This window comes from Hypanus sabinus, chromosome 18 (assembly GCF_030144855.1).
Source record: "Hypanus sabinus isolate sHypSab1 chromosome 18, sHypSab1.hap1, whole genome shotgun sequence".
NCBI lineage: Eukaryota > Metazoa > Chordata > Chondrichthyes > Myliobatiformes > Dasyatidae > Hypanus > Hypanus sabinus.
The window spans coordinates 63,548,344-63,565,364 of NC_082723.1; the positions used below are offsets into that span (position 1 = coordinate 63,548,344).

The 17,021-nt window shown below is 43.6% G+C and overlaps 1 protein-coding gene across 1 annotated transcript in view; it reads right to left on the reverse strand.

Annotated features, from left to right (window-relative positions):
• cops6 (COP9 signalosome subunit 6) overlaps positions 1–17,021 on the reverse strand; it is a 42,898-nt gene that overhangs the window by 15,613 nt on the left and 10,264 nt on the right. Inside the window, exons 4-7 of the mRNA XM_059994518.1 lie at positions 16,140–16,228; positions 8,518–8,580; positions 2,688–2,735; positions 130–244 (exon numbers count right to left, since the gene is read on the reverse strand). Of these exons, the coding sequence (XP_059850501.1) occupies positions 130–244; positions 2,688–2,735; positions 8,518–8,580; positions 16,140–16,228 (315 nt within the window). The remainder of the gene's footprint in view (positions 1–129; positions 245–2,687; positions 2,736–8,517; positions 8,581–16,139; positions 16,229–17,021) is intronic.

The window sequence follows — 17,021 nt, forward strand, 5'->3', positions numbered from 1 at the left end:
CACCCCCAGCTCCCAGGAAACCTCCCCCAAACAAACCACCCACCCTGGAGACACCTCCCACTCCATGGCATCTGATGCCCTTCATCCCAACCCTCGAGGACTGCCCTCAATGCCTATTGGAAATCTTGCCTGTGGAGCTCTCCCCTGTGCCGGTTGCCGTCATCCGTGCTACGTGATCCACCCCGATGCGCTCGGCTTCCTCGGTGGCAAGTGTGTAAGTCAGCTCAGCAAACAGCACCGTGGCCTGGTGAACAGAGAGAGCAGTGAGTACAGGGAATCGTTGGCAGCGTAGCCAGTGGGAGCCCGGTCACGCCCTGACCCGGGGGAGGGAGGAATCGGCAGGGTGGAAGAGAGGGCAGGGAACAGTCAGCAGCGTGGATGGGGTGGAGTCTGGTCTCTCCCACCGGAAATGAAAAATGTTAGTAATATGATGTTGTACATTATCACGCTGTTGTAAGACTATTAAATATTGCCCTGCTATGGTAAGATGAACTCGTCTTACAATCTATCTTATGATCTTGCACCTTACTGCTTACCTGCACTGCATTTTCTCTGTAGCTGTTATACTTTATTCTGCATTGTTATTGTTTTACCTTGTTCAATCTGAACAATGATCTATGTAATGAACGGTCTGTTCTGTATGAACATTATGCAAAACAAGTCCCAGTACGTGTGACAATAATAAACCTGTTCCAATAATACTGTCAATGTGGCATACAGACTGGAAAGGAATGTTGGGGAAATGTCCCGTGTCAATAGTGGACACGGTTTAAAGGGCATTAAATAAAACAATCATTAAATACTGTAGAGAAAAGCAGATGTGCAATGAATTATTATGAAATTATAAAATCCACATGTACCTATTTATCACAGATAATATAAATTGGTGGAGCATGTTTGAATCAGTAGAGTACCTTTGAGTTGCCACTTGAAGTGCACCCCAGTGAACACTGTAACAGGCCAGAATGAAAAGAGTTGTTCAAGAAGTCCACTGCTGCTGTACAAGGAGTTATCTTCATGTGAGCCATAACTAACAGGATGACTGCGACCTGGGTGCAGGTCAAACACACAAACTCCCTCCACCACCAGGCAAACAGTGCTTTGGCACTCCACATACAGGTGGTGGGGTACTGATGTTGCTGATGATACGCTGACAATGGGACTAGATGGGATTGTCCAGGACTACGGGAAGATATTAGCTTTGGATATGCAGGGAGGAGTGTGGCAGTTAGACTAGTCCAGAGCAATGGGGAAAGGGGAGGGTGATGGAGAGTTGTTCACTTTCCATCTGCAAACAGGTCGTTTAGGCACAAGGCTAAAAAGCCCTCTTCTGTATTAAACACCAAATGAGTAGAGGCTGCCTCAACATACTGGAGCTCTCCTCTTCATTCTGTATCAATGATAGAATGGATGGTTAGGTGTATTACACAAAGGTCTATAGCACACAACAGGAAAGGGGTGAAATAGGTACCTTAGGGGAATCAAAGCGCACACGCACGCACACACACACACACCCACACACACACACAGACGGGAATCGAAGGGTACAGCATAAAAGCTTGGGATGGTTAATCAGTGATAAAGTGGTTGCTCCTGGCCTAAAAATATGCAACAGGCTTGGTGGCTTGTGTTTCCTATTTTCCACTGTGATTAACAATCAGATGCCAATAATTAGAAAGCCCTCCCGCTGGTCGAGCAGTCACGAAGGGAATGAGTCACTAAAGCAGAGACTGGACTCTCCTTTGAAAACTTATTAAGCATGGTACAGAATTCATAACAATTGGGTGTAGATGTCTGACCCACCAGTGGAAGTTGGAGGAATATTTAACTGTTTATTTTCCAGTAAGAAGACAAAGGACTGCACTAATTGGCAACTCTCCATGTCTCTGACTGCACAGTAGGAGTTAACAGGTCTGCTGCATTACAGGGCTCCAGTACAGCTCAGAATCTTGGCACCTGTGTGCCAACAAACAACCTCTGTTGCCCCAATCAGAGCAACGTCCGTGTTTTTCAGACAGATGGTCCCTGGCTCAGGAAGACCCTACGAGCAGTCTTCTGCTCAGTCTGACTGGGGTGGGAGCTGAGCTCACCAGAGCCCATTCACCAGTTCCCTTCTCTCCACTAAAGAGAAAAGCTTCACCTATGACTAAGCTTCCTCTTTATGTAAAAATCATCCAATCCCCATTCCTCCCAATATCTGGAGTGATCAGGTCCACACCTTCCACTCTGCCGAGGTGTTTCCCTCCACAGCCCTGGAATGTCACCAGCATAACACTTGAGGAACTCAGTGGGTCAGGCAGCATCTGTAGGAAAGGGAAATGAGTAGTCAGCATTTTGGATCAATACACACTCTGCACAGATCCCAATCTGAAATGTTGACTGTCCATTTCCCCTTCCACAGATGCTGCCTGATCTGCTGAGTTCCTCCAGCAGTGTCTTTTTGCTCCAGATTCCAGCGTTTGTTGTCTTTTAGGTCTCCAGTGTAAAAGTAATCTCAACATCAAATCACCGATTTTATGCTGATTGCATAAAGTCAGCGACAGCACCCCATGGAGGAAGCTTGTAGTGTGGAGTACGGAATTGCACTACCAGGAAGAGACGTTACACCGGGTAACAGAATCAGATAGACTGGGCACGTTACAGCATCCAAAGACAGAATGAAAACCGAAGCCAATTAACTTACATACCTCTCCAGCGATGATATCGATGACCGACTCATAAACACTAACTGGAAGCTGCAATATAAGACAAAATATCAGATGCCAGAAATTTGTTATTAATCTTTTTTCTGCAGCCAAATATTTCACAATTAAGTGTTACAAGGCAAAATCAAACTGTGGCCCCTTATAACAGACACATGTTTCCAATTTTCAATCTGGTGTGTTTTCTATTTCCTGCAATTACCTGCTGAAATATCAAAGCTAGCTTCCTCCTGGGTTCACAGGAATCAAACGTTCACTACTTTTAATTTTGTTTTCCAAAACCCCCTTCGCTTCATTCCTTTCGAATCCTTCCATGAGCTTCAAGTTTTTTAAAGAAATATAGCCCCATCTAATCACTGCTGATGTACTTCATCCCACTCTTTGCTGGGGGGGGGGGGCTAGGCTGGTGACTTTCCTTCTTCCAAGGCAGCAGGATGTGGGCAGTGCTGATAGAAGGTGTCTGGTATGTCTGTGTGACAGGACGAGAATGTTGGTGCCTTAAACAATTTGAACAAACACAGAACTATGAAGAGTGTGCTCGTGGAAGCTCCTCTGCACACACAGGTTGTTGGATTTGTCTCTATTTCAAAAACAATTATGAATGGCAAAATGGTTGTAAAATGTTTTGAAATACAAAATTGAAACAGGGTTATTATGCCATCTCTGTACAGATGTAACTCTTGCTTTGCTGCAATATACCTCATTTGGTAATATATTAGAAACCATGCACATGGTTCAGCCCATTTGCCATCACGTTTGGTGTTGGTTTCAAACCAGAAACAGGGATGCAAACCTCTCCCTCCCAGCTCCAGTGACCCAGGTTCAACCCTGACTGCCAAGACCGTTGAGTGTCCCTGACGATTCCGGCCACCAGGTGCTCTGGTTTCCTCCCACATTCCAAATTCACACGCACTGGTAGGTTAACTGGTCACCATAAATTGTCGCTAGTGTATAGACGAGCAGTGGAATCTGTTGGGAATACGGGAAGAATAAAATAGAAGAGAATAGGATTGGTGTAAATGGGTGTTTGATGGATTCAGTGGACTGAAGGGCCTGTTCCCATGCTGTAGTTCTTCATGAATCTGACTCAAAGGTGCAAACAGTAGGGTAGGGGGGCTTCAAAAATAAGGCAATCTGTATATCAGAAATAACCAAAGTAACCAGTCCACAGACAGAACATTGAATTAATGACTGTCTATTGAACTATTTCAAGAAATCAAAATGGTTTCTTACTGAGTTCTATTTCAAGTTCAAAGTAAAATTTAGTATCAAAAATTATTAAAATTTATTATAGAACAGTAACTGTAAATAGGATTGTAACCCCCTGGGTCGCCTCAGGCTCGCTCAGCTCGTTCTCGTCTAGGGGGAGCAGCCTTCGGCCCCGCCAAACTGGGTAATCAGCTGGTGTGGATGCTGTGTGATGTCCCCGCCTCACCCAAAAACAGACAGTACACCATATGCAATTAAATGAGTACAATTTATAAAGGTTACTATAACTAAGTGATTAATAACGATACAGTATATATGAAGAGAAAATTAAAGAAAAGGCGCCAAACTTATCAAAGTCCAAACCACTTCGTGCACAGCCGTTGGAGCTCAATTACTGAAGTCTTCTGGCCACCATTCGATCCCCTCCGAACTCCTCGACTCGCAGCTCAGGACCCTCCGAACTCCTCGGACTCTCCAAACAGCTCAGGACCCTCCGAGTGGTCAACCAAGCACATCTAGCTTCATCCCCCCCCTCCTCGGAGAATCTCCCGACCTCGGACCCCCCTTTGGGGTCCGATCCTCGCCCAGCTTAGAGCATTGCGTCCTCTCTCTCGACCCCCTCGCGCCGATCTGCCCAAAAGCCCGTCAACAAAAGCTTACAGACTCAGAAGAAAGAACATTAATCCCCATTTGGTTTACAAAGGAATACCATTCTCGTTATCAGTAAATTAGCATTCCTGCTAGTTAACAAAAAAGAAGAAACCCTCTTTACAGGATAAATGGATAACAAACTGTGCAAATGCAGATAGAAACAAATAGCAATAAATAATAAGTGTGAAATACCAAGATACAGAGTTTATGAAAAAGAGTAAACAAAATAAAGTCAAGAACCTAACTTATTTCACATTAACCTGATTGAATTTGCATTGAGAATCCTTTTATGCATTTTAGCAATTTAACTAAATTTCCCTGCTCAAAGCCTCCATTCACTCCCAGACCCTGGGCAAAAACTGCGAACAGATTACCGATCACATTTTCATTATCACCATTTCTGTAAATTCCCAACAAGTATTACTAACTTCTTCACCAAAAAAAGATGTGCATAACAGCACATCGTGCCCTGAAACAAGCTGGAGGTGGAATGCCTATCGTTTTACTCCTGGCAAATTTCAGATATAAAATATTAACAGGGGTTCTGTTTCTGTTACAAACTGCTGTAATGAGCAGCATCTGTGGTTACATACGTATATTCACACTTAAATGGAAAAGATTAACTTTGCTTGTCACACATAAATCAAAATATTGAAACCATTTGTGTTAACGACCAAGACCAGGGTTATGCTGGGGGAGCTCACAACTGTTGCCAAGCTTCAAGCACCAACACAGCTTGCCCACAACTTATTAACCCAAACCTGTACTAGTTTGGAATGTGGGGAGAAGCAGGAGCACTTGAAGGAAATACACACGGTCACAGAGGGAACATACAAACTCCTTACAGACAGTGGCAGGAACTGAACCAATCACCAGCGCTGTAAAACGATACGCTAACCATCATGCTACCATGCTGGCCTCAGTAGAAGAGCAAGGGTGATGTGTTAAGAGGAGATTTACTTTTCCCCAGCTGAGTTCAATGACATTTCACTATTCCAAGTTAGCTTGAAAATGAAGGCAAATATTTGGTTGCTTTCTTATTTGTGGCTAGTTGTGGTCTGTGTTGTTCTGCCAAGCACTGTGGGGCATGCTACGTTGGCACTGGAATGTGTAGAGACTCTTGCAAGCAGTGTGCTGGCTGTTAATGCAAACAATGCATTTCACTATATGCTTTAATGTTCATGTGTCAAATAAACTTGAATCTTCAAGGCATCTCAGGTAGCTAGTATGGTGAAGAAAACAGCCTTAGTTTTCATCAGGAGTTGGGACATTATGATGCAATTGTACAAGTTGCCTGGAGTACTGTGTACAGTTTTGGTCCCTCTGTTATTGGAATAACATAGTTAAACTGGAAAGGATGTAGCTAAGAATTACAGGGATGTTTCCAGGACTTGAGGAAAAGGTTGGCTAGGCCCTATATTCCTTGGAATAAGAAAATTAAGAAGCATGATCATTTTTAACACCTTACAGAAATATTTTAAATTATGAGGGGCATTAAATAAGGATGGAAGTAGTCTTTTCCCCTGGCAAGAGGAGTGCAAAACTAGGAGGTATGTTTAGGGTGAGAGGAGAAAGATAGAAAAGGGACCAGAGAGGCTAGTTCTCTACGTAGAGGGTGGTGAGTATATGGAAGGAGATATCAGAGGAAGTAGTTGAGGCAGGTACAATAGTATCATTTAAGAAGCACTTGGATAGATACGACGGAGAGGGATATGAGCAGAACACAGATGCAGACTAGCTGGGTGAGCACTGTGGTCCGCAGGGACTGGTTGGGCTGAAGGGTCAGTTTCTGTGCTGCACTGCTCTATGACTACATAAAACTACTCTCATGTTGTGCTTTGTGTGGAGTTGGGGGGTTTTGGGGGGGGGGGTCAACATCCTTGCTGCATTTTTTGTGGGGGAGGGGCGTTGGAGTTGATGATCACGTTGCTGTTCTTTTTTTGAGGGGGAGAGTTTGATGTTTTTCTCCTGAACTACTTCCATGTTCTTGCTCTGTTTCATGGCTATCTGGAGACAACTAATCTCGGAGTTGTATATGGATGCGTACTTTGATAATAAATGAACCTTTCAAATGGAGGAAAGAGATGTACGATGTAAGGGGAATGAGGTTACAGAGATAGGGAAGGCCACAGCCAGGGAGGAATGCGCAAGTCTTAAAATTGAAATATCGCAATGCTGCCTGGATAGAGACAAACCTGCAGGTTTTGGAAGAGGAGACCAGCCAGCAAAATGCTGGAATACTTGCATTCAGGAGGTGGCAGAAGCACTAGTGCCCACTGCCATGGATAGAGCGTGGTTGTACAACAATACTAGTGGACTTTGTGTCATAGAGAATATGTTATCAGGACCTCAGGAGGGATCAAACAGAACAGGTCTTTGCATTCACTCAAGACAATATGAGTAGAGGTCATTGGTGGCAAAAGCACAAAATCTGTGATCATTGTAGAGAGGCTTTGATTTTCCCAGTGCTTAACTGAAGGAAAATGAAAGAAGCGCAGAAATAATGGAGGGCTGGACAGAGATGATGGCAAGGTAGGGCTCAATGCACATGTAGAAGCACAGGACCGAGGATAGTATGGATGAAGAAAGGATGAGCGTGGTCAGGGTTTAAAGCAGAACATCTAATTGAAATATTAATTCATCTATTAGTTTACAAAAAGGCCACAAAGCTAATGTTAAGCCAATTCTTCTGTTTCATCTGATTGCAAAAGCAATGACTATTCTTTTATTTCATCTAATTTACTGCTTGTGGGAACTGTTGACTTCAGAATTCTGCATTTAGAGCTACATCTCCCTGAATTCACAACTAAAGAAGGAACAAAGACACTAACAAGCACACGTTAAAACAATGTGTTTGCTCAAAACAGCTTGGCCAAATCTCAAACTTAAATTAATGCAAGGTTTAGGTAGCAGGTTAATTTAATTAATTTATCCATTCTGATTAACTTATAGGGACAGCATCAGCTGAAATAAAAGGTTACAGATTCTCCTATTAGAAGAAATATCTTGTCCACATCTTGGCAAGAACCATTCAGACATTGTGCATTTCAAAGAAGTTCTCTCTCACTTTCCTGAACTCCAGTGGATACAAACCTCGTTATTTAATGTTTCCTCATCAGACAACTAGTCTGGAAAACCTTCTCTGAAATGCTTCCAACACATTTATATCTTTTGATAAACATGTCACCCAATACTTGAGATGTGATACCACCAATGCCCCATATAACAAGTAGAACAAAGGGGGATTGAATTAATAGGAGTCTGTATAACTGACCAATGGGATTTAACCAATAAAATGGCACAATTTGATTTTATAATGCTTGGTACAACAATACACCTGAACTGGAAAATTGTACAGAGGAACTTAATAAAGAACAGACTGTACAGTTGAAAGCAAAGACGTTGAAACAAGAGAGGGTTCAAAGAAGGTTCACAAAAATGATTCCAGGATGGATTGGTTTGTCATACGAGAGTGTTTGATGGCTCTGGGCCTGTATTCACTAGAATTTAGAAGAATGAGGTTGGACCTCATTAAAATCTGTTGAATGGTGAAAGGCCATGATAGAGTGGATGTGGAGAGGATGATTCCCATGGTGCAAGTGTCTAATACCAGAGGACACAGCCTCAGAATAGAGTGGTGTCCTTTTAGAACGAAGATGAGGAGGAATTTCTTTAGCCAGAGAGAAGTGAATCTGTGGAATTTGTTGCCATATGCAGCTGTGGAGGCAAAGTCTTAATGTATATTTAAGACAGAGGTTGATAAATTCTTGATTAGTCATGGCATGAAGGGATGGGGGTGATGGCGGGGGTGGGGGGGGTTAGGCAGGAGAATGGGGCCAAGAGGAAAACTAGATCAGCCATAATGAAATGGCAGAGCAAACTTGATGGGCCAAATGGCCTAATTTTGCTCGTATATCTTATGGTCTTATCAAGTCCAGTAATGCTGCTTACTTACATCAGTGTGTTTTGTCATGGGGTTTAACTTCAGGAAGAGAGGGCTTTCAATAATTTCACACACCTGCAAATGAGAAAAGGAAGGATTAGTGGGATGTTGGTCAATACCCAATGAAGAAACCCCAGAAACTGCAGCCATCCATGTTGCTGCTGCACCGTAGCAGACACAGAGCCAACAGTGTCATCAACACAGAACACTAAAGCATCAGCCGCGGCCACAATACTCTCATCTTACTGGGGCACTGCCCACCTACCCTACCCAAAACCCAATACAACATTGTACTACCTTCTGAATGAGACACTTTCAGTGAGCACATTAACTATTCAGTCTAACGTAGCAAAGTACTCTGAGCATCCTGGCCATGTATCCATTTTTGACGAACCTCAGCAAAGGGAATTATTTAATCAGCTTCTCATCTACAGTGGATTCCGGTTTAATTGGGCCATCGGCTAATCGGGCAGCCACTTATTTGGGACAACTCTTAAAGAACAAAATCAAATTGAGAAAATAGCCGTGATTTCCGTCATTTATTTGAGACACTGAGACAGGAGACTGTTGCTGAACAGTTTCTAATTAGTGTCACATGCAAGTACTTGTGCGGCTGTTAGACATTACACAGTGCTTAAGCAAAGAACTTAGAACTGTACAGCACATTACAGGCCCTTCGGCCCACAATGTTGTGCTGACCCTCAAACCCTGCCTCACATATAACCCCCCACCTTAAATTCCTCCATATACTTGTCTAGTAGTCTCTTAAACTTCACTAGTGTGTCTGCCTCCACCACTGACTCAGGCAGTGCATTCCACGCACCAACCACTCTAGGAGTGAAAAACCTTCCTCTAATATCCCCTTTGAACTTCCCTCCCCTTACCTTAAAGCCATGTCCTCTTGTACTGAGCAGTGGTGCCCTGGGGAAGAGGCACTGGCTGTCCACTCTGTCTAGTCCTCTTAATATCTTGTACACCTCTATCATGTCTCCTCTCATCCTCCTTCTCTCCAAAGAGTAAAGCCCTAGCTCCCTTAATCTCTGATCATAATCCATACTCTCTAAACCAGGCAGCATCCTGGTAAATCTCCTCTGTTCCCTTTCCAATGCTTCCACATCCTTCCTATAGTGAGGCAACCAGAACTGGTCACAGTACACCAAGTGTGGCCTAACTAGAGTTTTATAGAGCTGCATCATTACATTACGTCTCTTAAACTCTATCCCTCGACTTATGAAAGCTAACACCCCATAAGCTTTCTTAACTACCCTATCTACCTGTGAGGCAACTTTCAGGGATCTTGTGACATGTACCCCCAGATCCCTCAGCTCCTCCACACTACCAAGTATCCTGCCATTTACTTTGTACTCTGCCTTGGAGTTTGTCCTTCCAAAGTGCACCACCTCACACTTCTCCGGGTTGAACTCCACCTGCCACTGCTCAGCCCACTTCTGCATCCTGTCAATGTCTCTCTCCAATCTTCGACAATCCTCTACACTATCTACAAAACCACCAACCTTTGTGTCGTCTGCAAACTTGCCAACCTACCCTTCTACCCCCACATCAAGGTCGTTGATAAAAATCACAAAAAGTAGAGGTCCCAAAACAGATCCTTGTGGGACACCACTAGTCACAACCCTCCAATCTGAATGTACTCCCTCCACCACAACCCTCTGCCTTCTGCAGGCAAGCCAATTCTGAATCCACCTGGCCAAACTTCCCTGGATCCCATGCCTTCTGACTTTCTGAATAAGCCTACCATGTAGAACCTTGTCAAATGCCTTACTAAAATCCATGTAGATCACATCCACTGCACTACCCTCATCTATATGCCTGGTCACCCCCTTAAAGAACTCTATCAAGCTTGTTAGGCATGATCTGCCCTTCACAAAGCCATGCTAACTGTCCCTGATCAGACCATGATTCTCTAAATGCCCACAGATCCTATCTCTAAGAATCTTTTCCAACAGCTTTCCCACCACAGACGTAAGGCTCACTGGTCTATAATTACCCAGACAAACTCTACTACCTTTTTTGAACAAAGGGACAACATTTGCCTCCCTCCAATCCTCCAGTACCATTCCTGTGGACAACGAGGACATAAAGATCCTAGCCAGCTGCTCAGCAATCTCTTCCCTCGCCTCGTGGAGCAGCCTGGGGAATATTCCGTCAGGTCCCAGGGACTTATCCGTCCTAATGTATTTTAACAACTCCAACACCTCCTCTCCCTTAATATCAACCTTGCTCATATTGTCCTCACCATCATCAAGTTCCCTCTCATTGGTGAATACCGAAGAGAAGTATTCATTGAGGACCTCGCTCACTTCCACAACCTCCAGGCACATCTTTCCACTTTTATCTCTAATCGGTTCTACCTTAGAGAGAAGTTTTTTTAAATAGCATCAGTTGCGTGTGCTTGTGTTCAAAAAGCAGTGTTTTTTGTTATTGGCAGCGGGTGGGAAATAAGCAGAAAGACAATTCACAACTGTTTTGTTCACTGTGGTTCAAGCATTCAGTCTTGGAGATGCCAGAAATGGCTGGGAGTGAAAATGAAACAATTTCACTTCGGTAACAAGTTAGGACCTAAGAAGAATTTGAAGGTTTGACGATCATCTCGAACGTTACAATGGAAATGAAGATCTGAAGCAACCAATCGTCGATAGCATTATACTAGGTGTCTGCATTGATTTTGTTCATTTATAGCCAATCAAAACTACATAGCAGCATACAGGTACACTGGATGAATTCCTCCATCAAAAACAATTAGGAACTAATAGTATTGTAGTAGTATTGATAGCATTCTAAGCTGTTCTGTATTTCATTTAAATACATAATTTGTTACTCAGTGAAATGGTAGTTTGTCTTCTTATACCTTTTTAACTATTTCCAGGAAACTTTGGTAAATTGGGGCAGCTGCTTAATTGGGCCAATGTGTCCCAATTAACTGAAATCCATTATGCTTGTTTACTATACCTCACTAAATTACCACAGGTCACCATGGACAAATTGGGTAGAAAGGCCGGTTTCTCTGCTGTACGACACTGTAATGGACGCCGTCATCACCACTGACTCACCAATGCAGACTGATGCTAGTCTGAACTTCACCAGGATGATTTGGCCCCAGACCTCGTGATTTTGGTTCAAGTATGGAGGTGACAGCAACTGTCCATGATAATCAAGGCAACATCTGACTGAGGATAGAATCAAGCAGTCCTGGCAACACTGAAATCAGGCTACAAAATGTACTGCAGTTACTTGACTAGAAACCCAACAGCTCCCACACCTGTCACCTCTACCACCAAGAAGGGCAATAAGGGCATGGGAGACAGCCATCTGTAAGCTCCCCTGTGGATTTAGAACTAAAATTGTCAGCATTTGACAAGACAGGGTGTAACTCCTGGGTCTGACTCTCCAGCAGTGGTGAGGGAATCCCTACAACACAGGGACCCCAGGTTTACGGTTGCTGCAGTTCACCACCTGACAACCTGTGACCCAGAGTACTTAAGGAAATGGACTGAGATGTATCGGATATGTTGCCAGTCATTTTCCAACATTCATTAAATTTCAATTAGTTCCAATAACAGTAGTTAATTTAACCCAACATTTTAAAACAGATTATCAGGTAAAAGGAAATAACAGGCCAGTCAACCTACATGACAAGATGCAATAGCAAATCACTAGGAGGAGGAGGAGCTACCAATGAGAAACCTTAGTTGACCAGACTTGAACAGGAGTGAAGGAGAACCCGCAGATGTCTGGAAGCTTAGGCTTCCAGAAGGCTAAGAATTCAATGTGGAAAATTAGAACAAATGGAACTGGGGGATAAGATACTGACAGTTTGTTGGCTAAAACAAAATGAACAGTTGGAATCAGTAAAGCTCTGACAGTATGCTCGCCAAATGCAAACCATGATGGCTCAGCAGCTGGTGCAGAGGGCCCCATTTCCTGTCCTCCCTGAACCCCACCGGGATCCCGTTTCCCACACTCTGCCGAAACCCACCAGGATCCCATTTCCACATTCCCCTGAACCCCACCGGGATCCCGTTTCCACATTCCCCTGAACCCCACCGGGATCCCGTTTCCACATTCCCCTGAACCCCACCGGGATCCCGTTTCCCACACTCTGCCGAAACCCACCAGGGTCCCATTTCCACATTCCCCAGAACCCCACCGGAATCCCGTTTCCTACACTCTGCCAAAACCCACCAGGGTCCCATTTCCACACTCCCCTGAACCCCACCGGGATCCCGTTTCCCACACTCTGCTGAAACCCACCAGGGTCCCATTTCCACATTCCCCAGAACCCCACCGGAATCCCATTTCCCACACTCCCCTGAACCCCACCGGGATCCCGTTTCCCACACTCTGCTGAAACCCACCAGGGTCCCATTTCCACATTCCCCAGAACCCCACCGGAATCCCATTTCCCACATTCCCCAGAACCCCACCGGGATCCCGTTTCCACATTCCCCTGAACCCCACCGGGATCCCGTTTCCCACATTCCCCAGAACCCCACCGGGATCCCGTTTCCACATTCCCCTGAACCCCACCTGAATCCCATTTCCCACATTCCCCAGAACCCCACCGGGATCCCGTTTCCCACATTCCCCAGAACCCCACCGGGATCCCGTTTCCACATTCCCCAGAACCCCACCGGAATCCCATTTCCACATTCCCCTGAACCCCACCAGGATCCCGTTTCCCACACTCCCCTGAAAAAGTTCAGGGGATAGCACTGAAGGTCACTGAGGCCCAGTTTCCAGCACTCCCTTGGAAAACCCATTGTGGCTGTTTTTTTTGAGCTTCAATTCTTAATTTTGTAAATATATTTTTTTACATATTTATGCAATAAATTAATACAAGTAGAAGTTGCTTTTGGAGTAACCACTTTCCTAACAATGACCACCACATAATTACGAAAGATCAGAAAAGATAGAAAGATCAGAAAACATCAGAGGTGAAATGCTCAGCAGTTAAATAGCAAATCAAGAGTATCTCTCAGAGTGGAGGATGACCAAAGGAAATATGAGGTTAGGAATTAATTCAAGAAACAACTGGAAAAATCAAGAAACTAGAAAATGTATTTACCAGTGATCATTAAAATAAATAATGGTTTGCAGATAAATAACAAACATCGAAACATTAGGATAGTGAAATAACATTTTTGCTGATACTGATACAGAGATGCAGGCAAAGGGTACTGATACCATGACACTAATGCAGGTTGCAAACAGGCTCAAAGGACTGAAAAAAACCTCACTTACACCCATTTCTCATATACTCAGGCTCACAGATAAGAATTGGGTACCGCAGAGAAATTGGTATTTTCAGAAAAGAAGATAATACATAGGACATACATAGATAATACAGAGGACATACATTTAGCTAAAGTTAACTGAAAGAAAAACATAGAAAAAGCCTAGAGAACTTGAATAATTCTTAATGCTAGCAGAAGGAAAGGAATCTTCATTTGAAAATGTAGAGAAACAAATAAATTAAAATATGATAAAGAGCAATCAATGCAGGGGGTGATGGTTGGACACATTAAATTCTATAAGAAAAACAGGGCGGGGGGAGGGAGTATTCAGAGCGCAGAAGCTGTGTGGCTAGCCAACACTTGGTAAGGTCGAGCCCACCTCCTAAAGCTTCCATGCCACTGTGGGGTGCTGAATTGGCATTTCCCTCGCACTTCATCAACGTAGGACGTGTGAAGTGAAACAGGAATCTTCAGGCCCGAGTCTGTGGGACGTGGTGGTGGGTTTTATGAACATAATTTGAGAGGGCAAGGTTTTAAGTCCTTACCTGGGATCCAAGAGAGAGGGATTGCAGCAGGCAGTGATAAGCCAGAGGGACAGGAAGATGTCTACATCTTGCAGACAAAATGGGGATGAGTTTAGAGATTGGGTGAGGTTCATGTGGTGTGTGCGTGGATGAGTCAAGTGGTCCTGAAGGACTGCAGTTGAGTAAATAAATGGGCACTGTTACATTGTCCGACGGTAAGAGTCACTGTGTCAACTTGCAACCAAGCTTTCCAAAGCCATTGCCCCACTCTGTACAATTACTGAAATTACCTTGCAGAATGAATGTATAATTTGCAAATGTAGTTCAATGCAAATAATATGAAATATAAACACAAGAGATTCTGCAGATGCTGGAAATCCAGAGCAACACAGACAAAATGTTGGAGGGACTCTGCAGGTCAGGCTGGCATTCATGGTAATGAATAAACAGCTGATGTTTTGGGCCGCGACTCTTCTTCAAGACTGGAAGGGAAGGAAGAAGATGCCAGAATAAAAAGGAGGATAGCTAGGTGATAGGAGAAGCCAGGTGGGTGGGAAAGATAAAGGGCCAGAGAAGGAGGAATCTGATAGGAGAAAGAAGGAGCACCAGGGGAGGTGATAGGCAGGTGAGAAGAGGTCAGATGCTAGAGTGGGGAATAGAAGAGGAAAGGGGGAGGGAAAAATACAGGGAGGAGAAATCAATGTTCATGTCATCAGGCTGGGGGCTACTTAGCTAGAATATGAAGCATTGTTCCACTCAGAATGGCCCCATCTTGACAAAAGAGGAGGCCAGGGACTGACATGTCAGAACGTGAATGGGGATAGAAATTAAAATAGCTGGCCAGTGGGAAATTCTGCTTTTGGTGGATGGAGTGGAGGTACTCAATAAAGTGGTCCTGCAATTTACAGCAGGTCACACCAATGTAGAGGAGGCTGCATCGGGACCACCGGATAAGTAAAAGAATTAACTTGAGTAGAATAATAAAGCATACACTTTGTAGAATCAGTCAAAATAGGGTTGGAAACCAATAGTATCAAACTATTAATAATCAAAAGGTAATATTGCAGTTCTAGAAGGACCACTGAACAGCACAAAAATGTTAAATACATAAACCTTGTCAGACTGCATCATTAACAAAAGGTCACTGATGATACACTATCTACATCATTTATCTGCCACAATATCCTTATCTATCTCATGTATTTAGTCAAACATGATCTCTTTTGCAATCTGTACCAACTGCTCTTTATAATATTTTAATTTGAGATATTTCTGATGACATTTTTAAAGATTTCATCCACAGTGAACTTCCTTTACTGAAATCACAAATGAAAAGGTAATACATATCAGGAGATGCAGAACAGATGGGGGTTTTCTCTGGAAATGGTAAGAGTGAGTGGTGACCGAACAGGGGCCATTAAGGTTAAGAAAAGAATGCTGTTGGGAAGGCGCTACCTCTTTGTTGAAATCAGATTAAAGTGAGGTTGCTTCAAATCTATTTGTAAAAAAGGAAAACATGATTTGAAGACTGTAAAACTCTCACAGGATACAGTTTAAGGGGAAGCCAGAGATATACATGAGAAAGGAGTGGAAGGATCAGTCAATAATGCCACATGAAGAAAAATGGAAGAAAACTTGAAATGGTGACATAGACATTGATGGTTGAACATGTAATCGATCTATATTTTATTATAATTTTTACATTATCATCTCCCAGAATAAAGAACAGTAAATTAATAAATTTGTTGCTGACAGAGACGAAGACATGAAATGAAGGCTGTGTTTAATCAGGATTAAAGTTGGGAGAATAAGGTACAAATGTCTTCCATCTGATTACAGACTGCAGTACACTGACCTGCTTGTGAACATGGATATCAGACTCATCTGGAGGACCCCCGGTGGTATACCAGCCTAGGAATTCCATGTCCTTGAACACTTGCTTAACTGGAGAGGAGAAAATAATCACAGAGATCACCAATTCAGTGAGCGGATGGGTAAAAAGTGAAAGCTTCTAATGCATGGAGAAGGTACAGATGCAGGGGAAACATAGAGGACATTGTTGAACCTAAGTGTGCTGAGTTAGCAAATAACCTGTCCAACAATGCAATGTGATCAAGAAACTATTGTATGTGTTTATAGAAATTATATGGTAGGAAGAAGTTTGAGGAATACAACAGGAAGCAGAGGAAAAGTTGGTCAAGTGGCATTCCCACTAAAGTCTTACGCCACAAAGGCAACAGTCCTTCAGGGTCAAAGACGACATGTTCTGTGGGTTTAGAATGACAGACGAGGCCAGTGTGGGACTTGCAGAATTGACCACAAGTAATAGGTCTGAAGTGGAGTACGTGCCTTCCTTTTGCCAGTTACATTGGGCTTGAGAGTGCTCCCAACTCATGGGCACTAGGATTGCCATCCATAAAGTTGTTTCACCAATCAGAGATTGTAGGCTAGGGATTCCCACAATCTGTAGCAACCTTGGATTTTTCCACAAGGTTTTGTAAACATTCTTGGATTTTTTTCTCTGGCTGGCAAATACTCCTGGATGGGGAGGTTGGAATAGTGCCCAATTTGGGAGTCAGTAATAGCACCGAGGCCTGACCATCAGAGCCAACCAAATGTAATTGCAGTTTCAGTTTGGGAATACTGTACTGTGAGAGGTCACAGAGGTTGGCTCAGCACCAATTTCATTACAAGATATGGAGGATTTTCCAAGTAAAGCATTGATGGTGTCCCTCCA